Genomic DNA, 19,045 nt, shown 5'->3' with positions numbered 1-19,045 from the left:
TGTAGCCTACTGACTACTGTATTAAACGAGGTACCAATTCATTCATGCTTCGCTTGGGAAACGCCTCGCCTGAACACTAGCCTACTGGCATCGTGGAACTGAGCTGCAGTGCCAGTGGCGGTGCTGCAGACAGCTCTTAGGTCAGCTGGTTGCATGTTGCTGCTTTGCTCATTGACCACTAATGTGACACTGACAGTGGGACTGGACTGCTCAAATGTTGACAGCGGCACTAAGCATGGGCATGGTAGGTAGGTACTAGAATGTGATTTGCGATCATACACAAGGCTAGTGTTGTTTACGACCAGGAATGAATAAAGAGCGCACATGTAAATCCCGGGATTGTCTGAAGAAGTGCTTGTGGGTATTTATTGTAGGGATCCATCCAGATCCAGTGCTGTCCTACTACTTGGGCAGGCAGCAGGCAAAGGCAGTCGATCGGTTCGGGTAGGATCCTCCTGATTTGGATAAAGTACACAGATCTTTGACGCATCCCGCCCTTGTCCTCGAAGATTTGGAATACATGATGAAGTTTAAGCCCAACCAGACACGGACTTATGACGGGGAAGGCTTCAAGAGACGAGCGGCGTGTTTATGCTTCAAGAATGAAAAAGAGGACGAGGTAGGTTGTATCTGTATTATAGGGGCGATGTAGAAACTGCTTTCAAATCGAATTAACCCTGGTATGTATGTATTGCTAATTAGAAATAATACAACAATGCAATGGTGGAAAAAAGTTCTCACATGTTTTACTTAAGTAAAAGTATCAATACTGCAATGTAGAAATACTCTAAAAGCCCGAAATTCAAAATGTACTAGTAAAAGTGCAAAAGTATTGGCGTCAAAATATACTTAAGTACTGAAAGTAAAAATACTCATTATGCACAATATCCCATTTCACATGTTTCCAAATGTGTACAAATCATTTGAAAATACCAGATCTACAAGCTCACATGCTTGTTGATTGCTATTGTTCAAATAACCATGACTGATTGATTGATTGATGTACTTCATTTAGTAAGACATGAGAACAACAGTACATGGAAGTACAAATTCACAATACAAGGTCTACTAAACTGGAAGACTCATTAAGCACTGAGCTTGTTTAAGATGAGATCCTAAATCTCACAACCTCACTGAAGTGGAATCATTTACAATGTAACTAGTAACTAAAGTTTTCAAATAATTGTAGTGGAGTAAAAGTATAATATTTGCCTCTGAGATGTAGTGGAGTAGAACTAAAAAGTATTGAAAATTGGAAATACTCAATTAAGTAGACTGTCATGGTATGTCATGTTTCAGGGCTAAAACTCTGTGCCATCTTAGCGAAAATAAAGTTCCAAGGGCCAATTGTTTGACCTATTAAACAACACGAACCATTGTGTTGGCACAGTAACCGAGCACAAGACCATAATAACTCTCTTTTCAGGATTTTTGTTGTTTGTTTCTAGTAATCCCTCTATTTGTGCTCAAGAGTCAAGATAGGCTAGACCGAGTAAAAAGTAGCCTAGACCCAGTTCATAAGACAGGACCTTCAGCATGTTATTATCCGACTGTCAGTGAATGAATGAGAAGACCCAACTCACTGAAAATTAGGCATACAAATGACCATGTTTTAAACATAAAATACATTTTGAAGAGCTTGGCTGTCTTTAGTGATCCCTGTATGACAAGTTTTAAGCCTGCAAGTGGACATTATTATGAAATGTTGCATGATCATGATGGATCTCTGCTCAAGGTAGTCCTGCATAGGCATTATTAGCCCTAGAATGCCTGTGGTATTACATACATTTAATTTGGAATACATTTAATGTATGTAATATCACAGACATTCTACACATCTAACAGCATCCCAAGAAAACGAGTGCCCTGGCCTGTAGCTTTGCAACATTAATGCTCTTGATCATTTAAAAGTCCACATCACAACAACTATGGGTGTTGTAGTGAAATTAGACAAATATTATGTGTTTTGTATTAGCATAATGGGATACATAAAATGCCATTGGTATTGGTGTGGCAAACTTAAAACAAAATGACTGGCATGATGCCAGTGAAGCTCAAGCAGAATGTAAACAATTAGCTCATCCCAGTATCACATGCCATAGGAGGGGGCCATGTGCCACACACACACACACACACACACACACACACACACACACACACACACACACACACACACACACACACACACACACACACACACCAAGTGACCTATCAGCTGCAATTTATAGAAACAAGGTGCAGGCACTAGCTATCCCCTGACAGATTCCCATCCCGCTCTTCCAACCCTCGTTCCTTGCCACCACTCTCACTTTGTCTTCACTGTTAATTCTGTAACCTCTTCATTAGTAGCCTCTAAAATAAATCCTAGTCTCAATAGAACTATCTGTAATTGAGTGCTCACATACCCGGAAACCTCTCTCATTACAGAATGTGTAATTATGGATATTAAGCCTCTTGGGCATGGTGTACCACTTTTACTCTTGTGTTTCATTCAAGAGTCGTGGTGGCTTAGGAGTCCATTAGGGGTGTGCCGATATATCGTCCCGCGATATATCGCGATACGTTTTCGCGACGATATGTATCGTTTTGGAAAAAAAAATATATCGTTTTTGAAAAAAAAAAAAAAAAATTTTTTTTTTTTTTTTTTTTTTTACAATCATAATAATCAGGCATGCAAACGGCCCCGAAGTGAAAAGAGTGACAACATGTTTTTTTTTCGGGTCAGGTGTCATACTATTTGGATTCAAAACGGCTATTGTAGCTGAAAAGCTACAAGTTTGCATGTCTGAATAATGCAAAAACAGAATTATTTGTTTGCATTTTCTTTTTTTCTCCTCCATATATTTTCATAATAAAAAAAGTGCGTATCGTATCGTATCGAAATCGTATCGAAGTTGTGAGCCAAATATCGTATCGTATCGTTTCGTGAAATGAGTGTATCGGCACACCCCTAGAGTCCATGTTTCACACCTGCTGCAATAGGCTGCTATCAGTCCACCACGTGCCCAGTGTACAATTACTTCTCCAACATGCCAGTTAACTTGGTAGACTGCTGTGGTGGCCAGGTGGACAGGAACAGGTCTGCAGATACGTGCTAGACAGGACGAGGAAGTTACTGTTATTTCCACTCAGAAACAACAGTACAGAGCCATCTAATTCTGTCCCTTTTCCCTTTACAACACTATGAGAGGGGGGGGGGGCGTTTGCCAGTTGGCAGGATGACACATTTTATGTGGCTGAAGCTCTCGTAAGCTTACAACAACACAATAACAGCACTGTGAGAGGACTAGGCGATGTGAAAATAGGACATTGCTTCTCAATAGTGGCTAGTTTTTTTCTTCTGGAGAAAGAGCAGCTTTCTTTATCGGTTTGTTTTATTTTCAAATCATCACCTCATTTATAATATTAAGACCTTCCAGTTCCTTGTATATAAAAGGATGACATTTAAATTGCTTTGATTTAATTTCAGTAATGTTAAACATGGTTTGTATCACATTTTAGCATAATAATACCCAATTCTAGATTCTAGGTTACTGTATGTCCCAATTTTCAGTATCAGTACTAGTACTGGGACTCCGACATCCCCAGTAAGTATTGGGGATTGTTTTTCCTGTGAGTGTGATATGGTGGTATCATTCTAAATGGGGGCCACTGTTACACATGGTAAAGGCCATAGAGGAATATTTAGTCAGCCGCGCGCGCGCGCACACACACACACACACACACACACACACACACACACACACACACACACACACACACACACACACACACACACACACACACACACACACACACACACACACACACACACACACACACACACACACACACACACACACAGCTCTTCCTGAGAAAGCCTCAGTGTCAGTACCTACTGGGGACATTAAAGCCTGATTTATACATTGTTGTAAGACGGTGTTGCATGCCCAAAATAGATTATCTACAAGTTCACAATGCATTGTGGAGTCCGTCCTACAATGAAGTATAAATCATGCTTTGGCCTGCTCTACTAAGCTGTTTTGGTTTCATTCAGAATGGCAACTGCTGAACCAGTGCTTTTTGTAAAGCCTGCTTGGCTGTGAGTGTATGTGGCTGTGCGCATGTCGCTCCGTGAGAGTGTATGTGTTACACATTATTTGTGTGTCCATGCATGAATGCATATGTGTGTGCAATTGTCGCAGTAAGAGAGCCAGTGTTTACCTCGGAGCTCTACACAGACCCATTCTGTGGGACAGAGGCTAAAATTATCCCCACTCCTACCCAAATGCTTATATTTACTAACCCCTTGCACTCATTGCCATGGGCACATACACCATGTTCACATGCGGTGGCCTTCACCTATGCTAGACTAAACTCCAGTTTGAGAATTGTTATTCCGTGTTAGGTTTGTATGTTAAGCTTTTCCACATTCTTGGTTGGTTTATTCAAGATGAAAAATGGGAAGGTGCGACATGGCTGGCTGCACGGTGACCTGACCTATGCAAACTTTTACAGGTATACATTTCAAATCAGTTGGCTACATTTTCCTGAACTTCTCTGCTTTAATGTTTGTTAATGATGAGGTCAATGATTCATAATCAGGCCATAGACATTAGACAATGAATCTGTCATAGTCCTTTGTTTAGCTGTGAATGGGTTCTGTGTAGATCTGCCTAATTTAACATGGCTGTTTATTAACTTTAGGTAACCAAGCACTGATGAACTGAAGGTTTTCATTGCCAGTATGCATGGATATTACAGAATCACGCTTCTGAACATGTAGCACAGATTAAACATCATGTGATAGGATTTTATTTGGTCTGTTATTCTTACACAAATATTGACTGAGTTATTAACGTCCATTGCCTGTTGTTCACCAGTCTTCTGAGCTGCTGGAGGGTACATTTTGAGTAGGTAGGTAAAAAAAAAGTATAGGTGACCCCCCTCCATTCCCTTGTGCTCATGCTTGTACAGTATACAGTAGTAACCTGCCTGGGTCAACTGAGTAGTAGTGGGTTAAGGCTGATTTATACTTAGTTGCATGCGGGTGTTGCACGCTGCAAATAGCCGAAGAATCTTGTTAGCTTGTAATTCGGTTATTTTTGGTTCACGACTCCCACACACAACTATAACTCAGGCTTTAGATGCCAAATGTGTGCCAGTGCTCAAAGGTGTGTCACACTCTCACCCTCATGCATGTTAAGAATGTATTTCAGTTATCCAAAGCAGTAAACACTTAAGAGGAACTTTTTTTTTGTGATCCTCTTAGTTGTAATTTAATAGTTTGCTAGTTCTTTTCAAGGCCTATTTTCAGACTTGATAACCCCAGCTAATTCTGAGAGTGAAGTTGATTTCATTACTTAATGGTATGGATTGCAGTGCAGTCTGTAAACCAATATAACTATTAGAATGTAGCTGGCTTATGAATCCTCCTCCTGACCTGGTTTGCGAATGATTTATCAGGAGAGGCATGAAGTGTCAAAGAAAATTCAGTCACCACACAATAATTTTGCTGCAACAGAGAGTTGACTATCTTTGCCGGTGGTCAAGGAGACATTGTCATTACAGATCGGATTACGGATTCATAGATCTGTCAGGCTTCACTGTTCTTTCCTGCAGGGACATTATGCTAATTGAAAACTGTGCAAGGGTGACTGTGGGTTATGTTACTCCCTGAGCCTGTAATGTAGAATATAATAAAGTCTGGCTCTTTAATCAACTCTTGATGTCAAAAGACTTATTAGGGTTCGGTCTAGTCTCTCAAGCCAGACTATCGCTGCCACAATCTTTGAAATTCTACAGAGAGTCAGTCATTCTGTCCGGGTAAAAGTTGAGAACAGGAAGCTGTCATCTGGTCTCCAGACGGGAAGGGTATTCAACCAATCACGATGCGGTGTTCAGCAAAAAGTATTTTTAAATGTTTTACAGTAGGTAATCACACGTGGCCTTAATGTGGGTCAATGTGACACCCAACAGCCTTTAAGGTCAAGTGACTCCAACTCCATAGCGGCATACTGCACTGAAAGCCCGAACTTCTTGTTTCAGGTCAGTTAAACATAGGCTCTGGCTGCTGCTTTAATCCATCAGGTTTTGGCTGGTGTGTCTTTTTTTTATTTGTAATGCTTTTTACCCCATTTTCTCCCCAATGTAGTCGTTATGCCAATTGATTCCTCCCCACACACTTGTGTGTTTCCTGCTGTTGTATCCTACTGACGCACCTGCCAGTGAGGAGCCCATACCGGGGGGACTACTTCTCCCGCCCAACGTAACACGGGCCAAGTGTGTACGTATAGAGTCTATAGACGCTCAACAAAGCCGGATACACCACAGTGGAATCGAACCCACAACCTCCATGGTGGTGGGCAGGCACTTTACCACTGCGCCACCTGGCTGATGTATCTCAATATCTTTTGGGTTTTCAAAGAACCAGGGGTTGGGGTACAGTGACAGTCACTGATGTACAGTATGTCTTACCCTTGATGCTGAGTGCCAAACAGGGAGGCATTGAGTAACATTTTTTATAGCCATTGGTATGACTCTGCCAGGGATTGAACCCCCGACCAGTGTTGCCAGATTCTGTAAGAGAAACAAGCAACCAGGTCTAGGAAAACCAGCCCAAAAGAAGCGACTATGTGCCACATGAGCACTTTAACATATACATCAGCTATTTGAAAATAGCAGATCTACAAGCTCACAACGCGTCGCGATGCGACGCGTTGTGAGCTTGTAGATCGGCTATTTTCAAATAAAATCTTGAGGGGAAATTATAATAAGCAGATCTGGCAACCCTGCCCCCGACCCCGGACACTCTAACCACAAGGCTACTGAGCTGGTCAGCTGTAATGCTTAACTACACAATAATGCATTCATAATTATAATTCAATAAATGAATGTATTATTTTGAAAAGGCCATTCTGCATGAGTACTTTTGGTACAAGTTTTTAATGCAGGACTTTTACTTGTAACAGTATTTCTATACTATGGTATTTTTACTTTTTTACTTAAGTAAGAGATCTGAGTACTTACACTGATCATGTTCTGTTTAGCTGATGTGTGCAGACCTTTAGTATCTACTATCTAGCATGCTGGATGAATAGTGACATACTGTACTCAGCCATTCCAGGATTCTGAACTCGGGCATGCTTCTGGCACCCCTAACCACAGGAGGGAGGGATGGTTGGGGGGGGGGGTGGTGGTGAGACACTCCTGCTGGCAACAGATCTTTGTCCTGTCTGTCTGGCAGGTGCTACTGGTAAGCAGCAGTCGACACCCTGACCAGTGGATTGTGCCAGGGGGAGGAATGGAGCCAGAGGAGGAGCCCTGTAGTGCTGCTGTCAGAGAGGTGTATGAGGAGGTGAGCTTGTCCACAGGAGAATTATGAGAGAATCACAAAAAAAAAACACACACACACACAAAATGAAAACATACATTGCCACGATCATACACTAACAATTCTCTTATGGGAAATTGCACATTGCCACATCGCTTGTCTTAGCGGTTAGTCTGCCTTTTATTTGGTTATTTATACTTTTTTTTGTTAAGCCTTTCAGCATCGATTAATGATTATATATTACCGTAGAACACAGTCAATATAGAATTATGTCGGACTCACCTATTTCACATCTTTGTGGTCAGTGGAGATACTTAGCGGACAAAGGGAGAAGGCAACGATACAGCTACATCAATGGCACCGCTTTAGAGCCACAATAGGAAGGAGATCAGAAATACAAGAATGGACAAGTGACAATGGCTTACGTCAAAACCAAATTGAGCCCCACTCCCGACCCAATCAGTGTCCAATCGATCAAGATCAAAATGGACCATTGCTACTAAGTTGAGGGTGATGAAATACGAACCCGCTCCCGGATTGAGAGATTGTAATCTTCTCTGAGACATGAGATTAACTTCTACCGAGGTGGACCTGGAAACCACCCAAGCGTAATCGGTTCGCTATGTTTTCATATTGACAGGCTGGCGACGAAACCAACATATCAAAGGGGAGTGGTGTGTGCTTTATGACAGAAATAACTGGTGTAGTCTACGGGAAATCTATCGTTCTTGTGCACTTGTTTTAGGCTGATATGGAGTACCTACGCTGTCCCTTTTACTTCCCGAGGGAATTCAAGTCAGTCGTGATGTGCACTCACTGCATTACTACACAACGAAACACCAAATACTAACCAAACACCAAATGCTGAATGAATAGATGTACATGCCTTAACTGCACATTATTTTAATCTGATACTAAATTACCCCCCTAATTCTTAACATTTCCCCATTGTACACCCCCCCCCCCCCCCCCATTTCCACTAAGGTGTTGTTGTTTTTTGCTGCTAATGCTGATGATGTAAATGCATATTATCTATTGCAAATTATATATATACAGTATGATACTAAATTATACCCCCCTAAACATTCCTATTGCACATTCCCCCCTGCTGCAAATTGTTTTTACAGAAGGTTTGTAGTGTGGGTCTTGCCTTTACGTTTTAACCTTATTAATATCTTTTAATCTTATCTAATTTGTCTTGTTCTTTGTTTAAGTAAAATCTAGTATTGTCTTGGGTATATTATATTGCTATTGTTGTCTTGCAGACATGCTACACTAACATTTCACTGCTTGTACCTGTATGAGTGAGTGACAAATAAAACCCTCTTGATTCTTGATGTACAGTCTCAAGTGTGAAATTAACACTGAGGATTGAATGTGTATTTATTATGTCTAACAGTGTTTCTTGTGTTTTCGTGTCGTAGTAGTAGGCAAACTGATTTTAAGCAGTCCACTAAACATTTTAACCTGCATGTCAAAAGCAGGAGTTGCAGTACTGCATTTCATTAGTTGACAGGTCACTTCCGAACATGCTGGACCTAATCATGATATGATCAACTTGGAGCATTATACACATTATCAGGCCTTATGAGCATTATATACATTATCAAGGCCTTATGAGCATTATATACATTATCAAGGCCTTATGAGCATCATATACATTATCAAGGCCTTATGAGGATAGGAGGTATTCATATCTGCATTGACAGAAAGAGAGTGATGGGAATGAAGGAGGTACCGTAGCAACATGATAAGATAGCAGGAGAGGAAATCGTCCCTCCTGGCTATGGACCGGAACTAGCCAGTCACAGACATGCATGGATCTTAACTTCCTCCCATTAAGGACTTGAGAGTGACTGTGGGCAGTGAGAACCTGAGACTTCGCTCTGATTGACTGATGATACAAACAGAATTAACTAATCCCAGTTTGCGGATTGATGAGAAAGTTCAGAATTAAATCATTATTCTGATGGCAATCATTGCTATAGAGTGTTTGTTTTTAGATTGTGTGCTAAGACAGTGAATTCATGGAGAGTTTTTGTTTTTCTTCGCATTCCTAAACCAGTAATTTGATGACCGGGTAATCGGACTTAGTAGGAAACTCTTTGAGTCTCCCACTCACAGACTTCGCCAAATTATTGACTTAGGAATGTGACAAACTAAAAAAATCATGAATTCAAGGCTTCATGGGGTGTGTAATTGATAGAAAATAATATTTTTTTGTGGGTGAACTACTCCTTAGGTCTCATCGTCTATTAACGGAGAAATCCAAGGTAATAACAACAAACAAACAACTATCGATCAATCAGCCCATGCATGGTCTATTTCCCATGTTCCCCTGTCACTCCCAAGCAAAGGCTTTTCAACACCTTGTTCAGGTCCAACTGTCAGTCCACTGGTTTTGGATGTGCATGAAAAGCAGGTGGTTGAGGCGCTTTTCCATAGTAGAACGAAAGTACTGAAGGACATCAGTTGACTTGACAGTTGATTGGATTAAAATGTTGAACACGCAAACAATAGCGATAGGCTTTAGATGTTATTGGCAACGTTCTATTACCGTAATACCTGGCTTAAATGGCCTATTCCGGCGCCCATGCTCAGTGATGACACCATGTCTCACTACTGTTCAATGTGTTCAGTGTCCAAAGATTTGTCTCCATATACAGTAGTCTGTCTACTCTGGTTGCCCTGTGATAATGTCATCAGAATCCTTTATTATATCCCTTTCCCCATATTGCCCCCTGCCTTCATACTCGCACGCAACCCCAAAACATTGTCACCTCATGCCCCAAACAGACAGAGTGATGGAGAGAGGTAGACATTGAATGTATATGAGTGAGAGGAAATACGTTTTATAACTGGTAATCACATGCTGCGCTACTCTGTCACGGATGTAGGTAGAAATGTTAGCTTCAGATATTATTATTGTTTGATTATTATCATTATTATTATTAGGACATGAGATGTTCCCTCTACTGAGCGCAACTTACTAGTTACAATAGTTTTGTATCACTTGCAGCTCCACTCATTAGAGGAAAGACACTTTTGGGAAATGATGGGTAGATTTCCACTCAATTAAACTATTTTGTGTCATTATAGGCGAACATTTTCAAAAGAAATGTAAAAAAATGAGAAATGTAAAAAAAGAATTCAGTCTTGAGAATCCCTAGTTAAGTGAGTGTGGTCAGATGAAGGTGATTCTGGTGCTTATTCAGCGACCGTATTTGAGTGTGTCGTTCTGCTTTAGAGAGAAAGATATTTTTGGGGATTTTCTGCCTTTATTGATAGTACACAGTGGAGATAAGACAGGAAAAGACGGGGAGTGACACGCAGCAAAGGTCATCGGGATTGGGATTCGAACCCGTGATACACTGGCAGGCTGCATTAGAGTCTATATGTGGTATGCGCCTGGACCGCTAGGCCAGGGGGCACCCCCTTTAGAGAGAAATCTGTTGACAATTTTGACATACAGCGGTGACATTTGGAAAGGGTTTCCAGTTACCCTCATCCTATTCCACCTCAGAGAGAGACACGTCCAATGAGTACGGATATACTAACGTATCAAGGATAATAATCAAAATGTGCCAAAATATCCCTGCTGACAAGTTCAACACATCAATTAACTGGTAACATGACTATATATTTATTCTACCATTTGCTGCCTTTTCAATGCAATCCCTAAAGTAACTAGAAAATATTGTTCCGGGGGGGGGGGGGGGGGTTGTAGCTTACAGTGTGTAAAAAATGTTCAATAGTGGAGGTGTTGGTTGTTAGGTGTGATCACTGTGGTGCGCAAATTAGGACGCACTTCTTTCTTTTGTGCTTTTTATTTTTCACACTGTGCAGGGGGTTAAAGCATTTGCAGTTTAGTTGTGTGTGGTTTTCTGTATATCAGACAAAATACAGAAGGAGAAAAGTTACCCACATGTAAACAAAGTAACATAAACATAATTTCATTATACTGCACATCAAAACGGTTACATGGCGGCTTTCCGACATGTCACCTTTCCGACGTTAACGAACCCTATACCTAACCCTAACCGCACGCGGAAGCCACTAGTCGGAGTGGCGAGATGTCGGCATGGAAGACGGTTACCCATCAAAACATATCCAAACTCAAAAACAAACTCACTTAGAATGGACGCACACACTGAACACGCTGCTCTCTGTACCAGACCTGACACACTGACCAAACACTTGCTTTTAAAGGTGCATGGGATTGCAAATCATCAAATCAACAGCAGGTGCAACTAATTGGCCAATTAACTGCTGTGCACTCAGCACACATTGAAGTGGGAACAAAGGGTCCATTTTAGAGGAAAAACATAAACAATACTAAACTTAGAGTTTGGGGAATCTTCTTAACACAGTGTATAAACGTTTTAGCATCAAAATATACTTTGAGTACCAAAGTAAAAGTACTCAAATTTTCAGAAAGTAGCCACAAGCTCATAACGCGTCACATTGTAGATCGGCTGTATGTGGTTACTGTAGGTTTTGTATTAATAATAAAATCTGCAAAGTAACAAGTAACTAAAGCTGTCAAATGCTGTCATTGTAGTGGAGAAGAAGTAACAAAAATGGAAAGTAAAAGGACCTCAAAATTAAACTGTGCATGGTAAGCACTTGCATAGTACTTGTCACACCAGCTGCAATGATTGCTAGAGTGTGTAGGTGCATGGGTTTATATTAATGGTCTTAACTAAAAATGTATATACATCACACAGCTTAGATCTTTGGATTAAATCGGAGAGCAGACCTGTGCTTACTTGGTGATGTAAAATAAATATCTGTAGTGTAAAAAATGTGGCCACAGTGACTTTACGAAAACACAGGGCATTTCTCCTCTGTCCTTTTCTCTCTAGGGGTTTTCAGTTGATATAACATTGACTTTCCCATTGACTTTTTGGGGTGTTTAAAGTTAAATATTTCAAAAACTATGAGAATAGTTTAAAATATCCCTGTTAAAAAAAAAAGAAACATCCCTTGGTGTGTACTGTGTCTGTGTCTCTGTTTGTCATATGATCCACGCCCGTCTAAACAGGTTCTGGGGGACTCTTGGGGGAGCAGCTATGCCAGAAGAATTATGGCATACCCTCATGGTTCAAAAGAACTAAACCAAGCCATTGGTTCCTGGAATGCTGCCAGGTGTTACCAGTCTCCCAGTTAGCAGGGAGAAGTTTTCAATAAATGAGTCGCCTGACTTTTACTTGGGACATTCTGTATGAACTCCATAATTACATTGGCATAAGAGTGCTACAGTTTGTAGTCCTAAAACCTGGAAGTGAGTTTGTAGTGGTTCCCTTGCCAGATTTTTTTTACAAAAGAGTATTCAATATATGCAGAAAATAAGGTCTGTGTCTATCCTAAGCAAGCTCTTGGAGGGTGTCACATTTTGTTCCATGACACTAATTGCACCCATCAATATCTCAGCTGTGAATTATGAGTTAACTACTTAAACCCCAGCATCGTATTGTGGAAAAACCTTTGCAGAAAATAGCAGATCGACAAGATCACAATGCGTTGCAGCAGAAACAGAAAATACACTAGTATAGAGCCCTGAGGGACTCCGGTCAACCATATAGGGTTAAGTGGTGTTGTTTTATTTTTACTTCCCTACATTGATTGTCATAGAAAGTGAGTTGATTTGTGGAGATAATCTTGTTGAGCAGAATGTGTGAATATCATAAGCCATTGTTTGCTACATAGCCTTCTTTTCTTAATTTATCAAAAAGGAAAAACACAATGCAATGCAGAAATTCCATTGGAAATGTCCAGTGGGGACCAATGGCGGAGTTAACTTCCGGGTGGGCCTACAAAAAACATCACCACCACCCACCAGCACCCCAAAAGAATATAGATAATCTTCAGCTAAGCACAAAACATACAGTAATCACTGTAGACTGTACCTTTGATGTCCACCAATGGTTCTGGTGTATGGTTCAGTCAACCCTACATAGTTTCTGTTTGGTCATCACAGTTTCACCTGGAAATGTTTGCATGGTACCAAGGTCTGCATGAAGCTTGGTTGAGGACAATAATATACCCAGTTGAGAATGCAAATGTATTTGAGAGTAGTGACATTCAGTACAGGTGCAGTACAGGGATCTCAGCAGGGTCACAGGGTCCTATCATGCTTGAATGTTTAGTGTCAGTAACCAGTTTATGACTCATTTTCTTAATTTCCATCTGTCGCTCTACACAGGCTGGTGTGAAGGGAAAACTTGGCAGACTACTGGGGGTTTTTGAGGTAAACCTATCATTCAGCATGGATTAAAACGTCATATCGCAGTATTTCAAATCTTATTTCAACATTTCTGTAATTCCAGAAAATCTCTGTTATTGTCCCCCCCCCCCCCCCCCCCCCCCCCGTTAAAGCCACACATCCTCACCTTCTTAAAATAATGGCCTATATCATTTTCTTTTTAAGTTTTTCAGAAAACTGAAAAAACTGAACCAAAACAAACTATATGATATTTCTTAATCATTTCACCCAAAATGTTTATAACAATATATGACTATTGACATAAAAAGAACACTGTCTGTCAGTTATGTAATATAAGAGGATTAAATGACTTGGGCCAATTTGTGTTTTGACTTTGGCAAAACTTAAACCAAATTATTTGTGGAGTAATTGTTTTGGCCTAGGTCACAAGACAATGTGACTTAAGCCAAAAAAAATGGCCCAAGTCACATTGTCTTCGACTTAGACAACATAAAATGGCCTAGGTCACACTCTTGACATAGGCCATTATACTACTGGGGCGGGAGCAGCATGATCTTTTCAATAAGGATATAGGTGATTTTACCAGAGGAGAGCTGATTTAGGCAAAAATATAATTTTCTTCAGAAAATGATTTAGGCCATTATTTTAAGAAGGTGACATACAACATATAAACGCAGCTTATTGCAACGATGGAAACTAATTATGTCATTATGTCAATCTTTGTAGCACAACAAGGACAGAAAGCACAGGACATATGTCTACGTCCTCACTGTGACAGAGACACTGGAGGCCTGGGAGGATTCTGTCAACATTGGTATGCTTCTGCATTAAAGCTCCTTTTTTATCTTATCAGTTTTGCATTTCACTTATTTAAGTTCATGTAAATGTATCCATTTGTGACGCATTTTATACAAAACACAGATTTATTTAACTCCGTTGCTTGCAGACATTATGAATGAATCAGTTGTTGTACAGTAAAAACTCATGTCTCGCCATCACACAGTTAAGGTTGTATCAGGAACTTCTTTAAGTTAATTGAGGTCTCCTCCCCATATATTTTCTTTTCACTTGCAATGTTTATGCTTTGGTTAATGTTTGGTACGGTAATACTTTATTTCAGATAGGGCAGAGATAGGAGAGATACATGTCAGATAAGACAGGGTTGGGTTCGAACCGGGTCCTCGCACTCACTTGGAGCTGTGCACTAACTGGCTGGGAGGCTCCTCAATCAAAGTAATTGTAAACCAAACTTTGGACAATTATGATTGTGTTGATTGAAGGAATGTGATAATTAGTAACATAAAACCCAAGAGAGGAAAACCGTGCAGTGTGTTTGTGTGTGGGGGGTGTCTTCACTCAACACTTTGAAAAGTGGGCCACAGGCACACGTGTGGCTGTCATAAGAGTTCCCTAGTCACCTGACCCATGGCCCTAAAATATTGACTGAAAAAATGTAGTAACTTGTTTGCACACTCAGACCACCTGTTGACCACTTGAGCCCTATTTCATACTTAGTCGTATGACTGAGTCTAGTGGCAAATATAGGTGGTCTATCACATGCTGTGCCGATCTATCGCACCAAAAATGTTTTACCAACAATATTTACCTATGACATACCCAAAAGAGGGAAGCCAGGTTCAAATTGGTTAAATATCTCAGCATTTTACTGGATGTAAAATAGGCTAATGGTTAATACAGCATTAGTTCTGTTTGTCTCAGTTGAATTAACGTGTTGGTTAAAACGTTGAGTACAATTCACCTGAAGACGAAGTGAGTTGCTACTTCATTTGCCTTTTCAATTCTAGTTCAATAATAACAGGAGACGATATATTATATCCTGTACCAGGATTATCTGTTTTTGTTTATATGTCATCACTTGAACATTGAAAATGTAAGGCAATTTCTGTAAAGCCATTTGCTGGACTGTATCCAAATAGAATTAGCATCATTTGTTTTATTGGTTGGTATTTCAAATATAACATTTGACAAGGTACACGGTAATTTAAAACTTGAACTATTTGTAGCTGGTCTGGAAAGAAAGTAGTATTCCTTCAAATATAAATATAGTTGTGCCTGTTCACGAGGGGCAGGCGTGTTTGCTGTGCCCAGTTGCTTTCCCAGTAATCGTCACTCACCACGGCCCCCTCCATGCTTGTCCTCTCTTGCCCTATGCCAGGGCCATGACTACGTCAGAAGGACTCCAGTGGTCTTGTGTAATTTACACATTTTCCTCAAAGCCAACAGTAGAGCAGTGGTACTCAAACATTTTCATGTCAAGGACCCCCAAAGTTATATGTATTTGGCCATGGATACCCATCTTCGAATAGCCGAAAAATAAAATGTTCCTCATTTTGCTGGGGACCCTGTGGAATTCCCTCAAGAACCCCTGGGGATCCCTGCACCCCACTTTGAGAACCACTGCAGTAGAAGACCTCAAGGTGTCAGTGCACAGGGTGTCTCTCCTTTCACAGAGGCCCCTTATGCCCCCTTAATGTCAGAGGTCACGGTAGATTCTTTTTTTATAATATACGGCGTGCTATTGAAAGGGAGGGGACAGTGGTTTTACAGCAGTGTATAAATAACTCCAGCTGACAGTTTACAGGACAGATGATGTTTATGGAAGATGCTTTATGGGCAAGTTGAGTGACATGATGGCTTCATAAACACTAGCTGAAGTACGTCAAACTTGTGTGCTTCCACAATGAAGTAAATGCTCTGCATAATTCCTGAGCATGTTGTATGACTTGTTTGATATTTTTCAAATAAATTGACATTTCGATCTTCCTCCTTCCTTCTTGTAAAAGTGTAGTCATCTTAGTGCTTTTATGAATTGCTTCAATTAACTACTTAAACCAGTTATACTTACAGTAGTTGACCGGAGTCCCTCTGGGGTCTATCCTAGGTGGGTACCCTGATTTTTTTCCTCTCTACACTAAATATCTTTGTCAAAATATCTACACGCTCACAATGTGTTACGGTGCAACACTTTATCTTGTTCTGTAGATAGTCTATTTCCGCTATTTTTGAACATTTTGGAAGATTTTCATCTATAATGACAAAATAGGGACACCAGGTTGAAAGTGGTTACAAAAATACGCAATACTACCAAAAAGACATCTGTATTATTCACACATGTAAATAATGTTTGATCGCCTCGACAGCCGTGTCTAGCAGTTTAATATTATTATTATACCTCCCCCTCTTCTTTCTTTCACTCTTCTTGACAGGAAGGAAACGGAAGTGGTTCAAGATTGACGAGGCCATCAGAGTTCTGCAGAGTCACAAGCCTGTCCATGCAGAGTACCTACGCAGACTTACAGCTACCGGTAACCCCACCTGCAGTCCCATGTGTAGCCCCACTAATGGCAACACAGTGATGTCTCCTGTGATGGACAACAATGGTCCTCGCTACGTTTGCTCCACACAGGGCTCAGATGATCTACTCAACAGATAGGACAGTTGTCAGCGTTTGCCATCATTTGGCTCCTAAAAGAGGACCCCCGAATGGATATATCTACTGACAAAAGACTTTTGCATGAATTACAGTACTAACACATGCATTTACATGCTTAAAATGTACAGTTACGGACTTTCTAACGTTGATTTGAAACTCTCTTTAAGTGGGCTCAAAGATTGCCAAAATATGTTAAAAGTATATTTAATATTTTATATGAATATTTTTAAACAACCATCACCAGCTAATAGATATGCAACTTCAAAGCCTACTGCTCTAACAGGGATTTTCCAGTGCCCTGCTTATGCACTGTAAAGGTCTTGCATTCTGAACAATACTTGGATACTTGATGGCGCACACACAGTATTTGGGTGGTTTCCTTGAGGCCAGCAGAGGGAAGTGTTGGCTCTGAAAGGAAGCCGTGCCAGCGTGATGACTCACTGCCAAATAATGTCTGTGTATAACACTTTTCACTGTAATAAAGACAGCTACTGTAGTAACATGTCTAAGAATATTTGGCTGCAACTCACAGTTTGCTGACAAATGTTTTCGTGCAAGCAGTAACTTTACCTAATCTTCTTGTTGGAGTCAAATCCACGAAATAGGACTGCAACTGTAATGCTAATCTCACATTACTGTAATTCCGAGTCTTGTGACATGCTCCCCCTGACTGAGATAGAGCTGGACTGGGGTAATTCAATGGCGATGTGACAAATGGATGGACTGTAATGATAGAAGGGCCACATGCGCACACGCACAGACGCTCAAGCTTAGCTAGTTCACACACACACACACACACACACACACACACACACACACACACACACACACACACACACACGTAACTAGTTACTGCACAAAATGTGTTATTTGCTTATATGTTGCCAATCTGATTGCTGCTTGCTTACTGTTACAGAGTATACAGACTAGTCGATTGCAATCTTTTAGGTGGTTTTCAAAGTGATGACAAGCCCCCAATTGTCTTCCCCATTTTAATCTAAACTTAGAAATGTAACAACCACCAAAGAAAGACAGTTTTACAAAGCACAATCATATGGACAGTATTAACCAATAATTTAACATTTGATTACTTTTGTGTAATTCTATCTCCGCCAGGCCGAAGGCCGGCGAGGACCGAGATTGTTTTCACCCCTGTGAGTTTGTGTGTGTAGTCAGGGTACTACAGGGTACCTACCCCCGATTTTTCTAAATGGCCTCATGGTGGCGCTATACCAGCCCACTTTACATTTTGGCCTCTAACACTTGAACTGTAGGTTGTACAATTCGAATTCGGCATTTAGTAGCATTTTCTTTGCTACTCCTACAGATTTTGTCATACAGAGCTTTTGATATTCTGTATCAACTCGCTATAAATGGCGTAAGCGGACTATTACAAACAAATCCCCAAAATCATGAATGCATTGTCCGATACATTGAGGGGCCCGGTCCACCACAAAACACATAGCCAAAAGTGTTTTCACCCATTGGGGGCACTGCAAATGCGACTGTTTGTTGCAGAAACAAATGCTATTCTCCCCCGCAGCTTCCTTAGGTTCTGACAGCAACAATCCTCACGCCTTACACAGCCCTGGTTAGGCCGCCTGGACTGGCAGAGATCTGTACTCCGCATTGCACCCCTTTCTTTCTAGTGAGATATGTTTAGTTAAATGCATTTTGTTAAATACATTTTGAGTCATATTTATGTTTGTTTAGAAAATAATAAGGAGGCACTGGGATTATAGAATAAATAACCATGCATGGAGCTTTAGCTTACTGGTTCATGTAAGTGCCTTTACATTGTTCATATAATATGTTCCTTTTATTACATTTGTATGCATAACCCTGATTCTCCAAGCAACAAACACACATCTCCTTAAATAGATAGTGTGTGTGATGGAATGAATATATTTATTTTCCCAAAACACTCCCGCATATCAACAGGAAAATATTACAGTAAGTCAATATAGACCTTGCATTTTTAACAGGAAATGAAAGGTTAAACATTGATTTATGCTTAACTTTTATATTACAGTAATGCAGTAGGTCGGAGTCA

At 40.5% G+C, this 19,045-nt stretch overlaps 1 protein-coding gene across 3 annotated transcripts; it reads left to right on the top strand.

Annotated features, from left to right (window-relative positions):
* Nucleotides 1-75: 75 nt before the first annotated feature.
* nudt4a (nudix (nucleoside diphosphate linked moiety X)-type motif 4a) lies at nucleotides 76-17,488 on the top strand. Of its 3 annotated transcripts, none has more exons than XM_084060390.1 (6): nucleotides 76-248; nucleotides 375-619; nucleotides 7,226-7,336; nucleotides 13,518-13,562; nucleotides 14,265-14,352; nucleotides 16,766-17,488. In XM_084060390.1, the coding sequence occupies exons 2-6, from the start codon at nucleotides 521-523 to the stop codon at nucleotides 16,990-16,992; spliced, it is 570 nt and encodes a 189-aa protein (XP_083916516.1). In that variant the 5' UTR covers nucleotides 76-248; nucleotides 375-520; the 3' UTR covers nucleotides 16,993-17,488. The 3 variants fall into 3 exon arrangements, with proteins under 3 accessions (XP_083916516.1, XP_083916518.1, XP_083916517.1); XM_084060391.1 differs by having other exon boundaries at nucleotides 228-244; XM_084060392.1 differs by having other exon boundaries at nucleotides 76-619; nucleotides 16,770-17,488.
* The last annotated feature ends 1,557 nt before the right edge of the window (nucleotides 17,489-19,045 follow it).

Source organism: Gymnoscopelus microlampas (assembly GCF_963454915.1).
Source record: "Gymnoscopelus microlampas genome assembly, chromosome: 6".
Taxonomy (NCBI): domain Eukaryota; kingdom Metazoa; phylum Chordata; class Actinopteri; order Myctophiformes; family Myctophidae; genus Gymnoscopelus; species Gymnoscopelus microlampas.
Note: the sequence above shows the minus strand (reverse complement) of the source record. Positions and strands in the feature narration are given on the sequence as shown.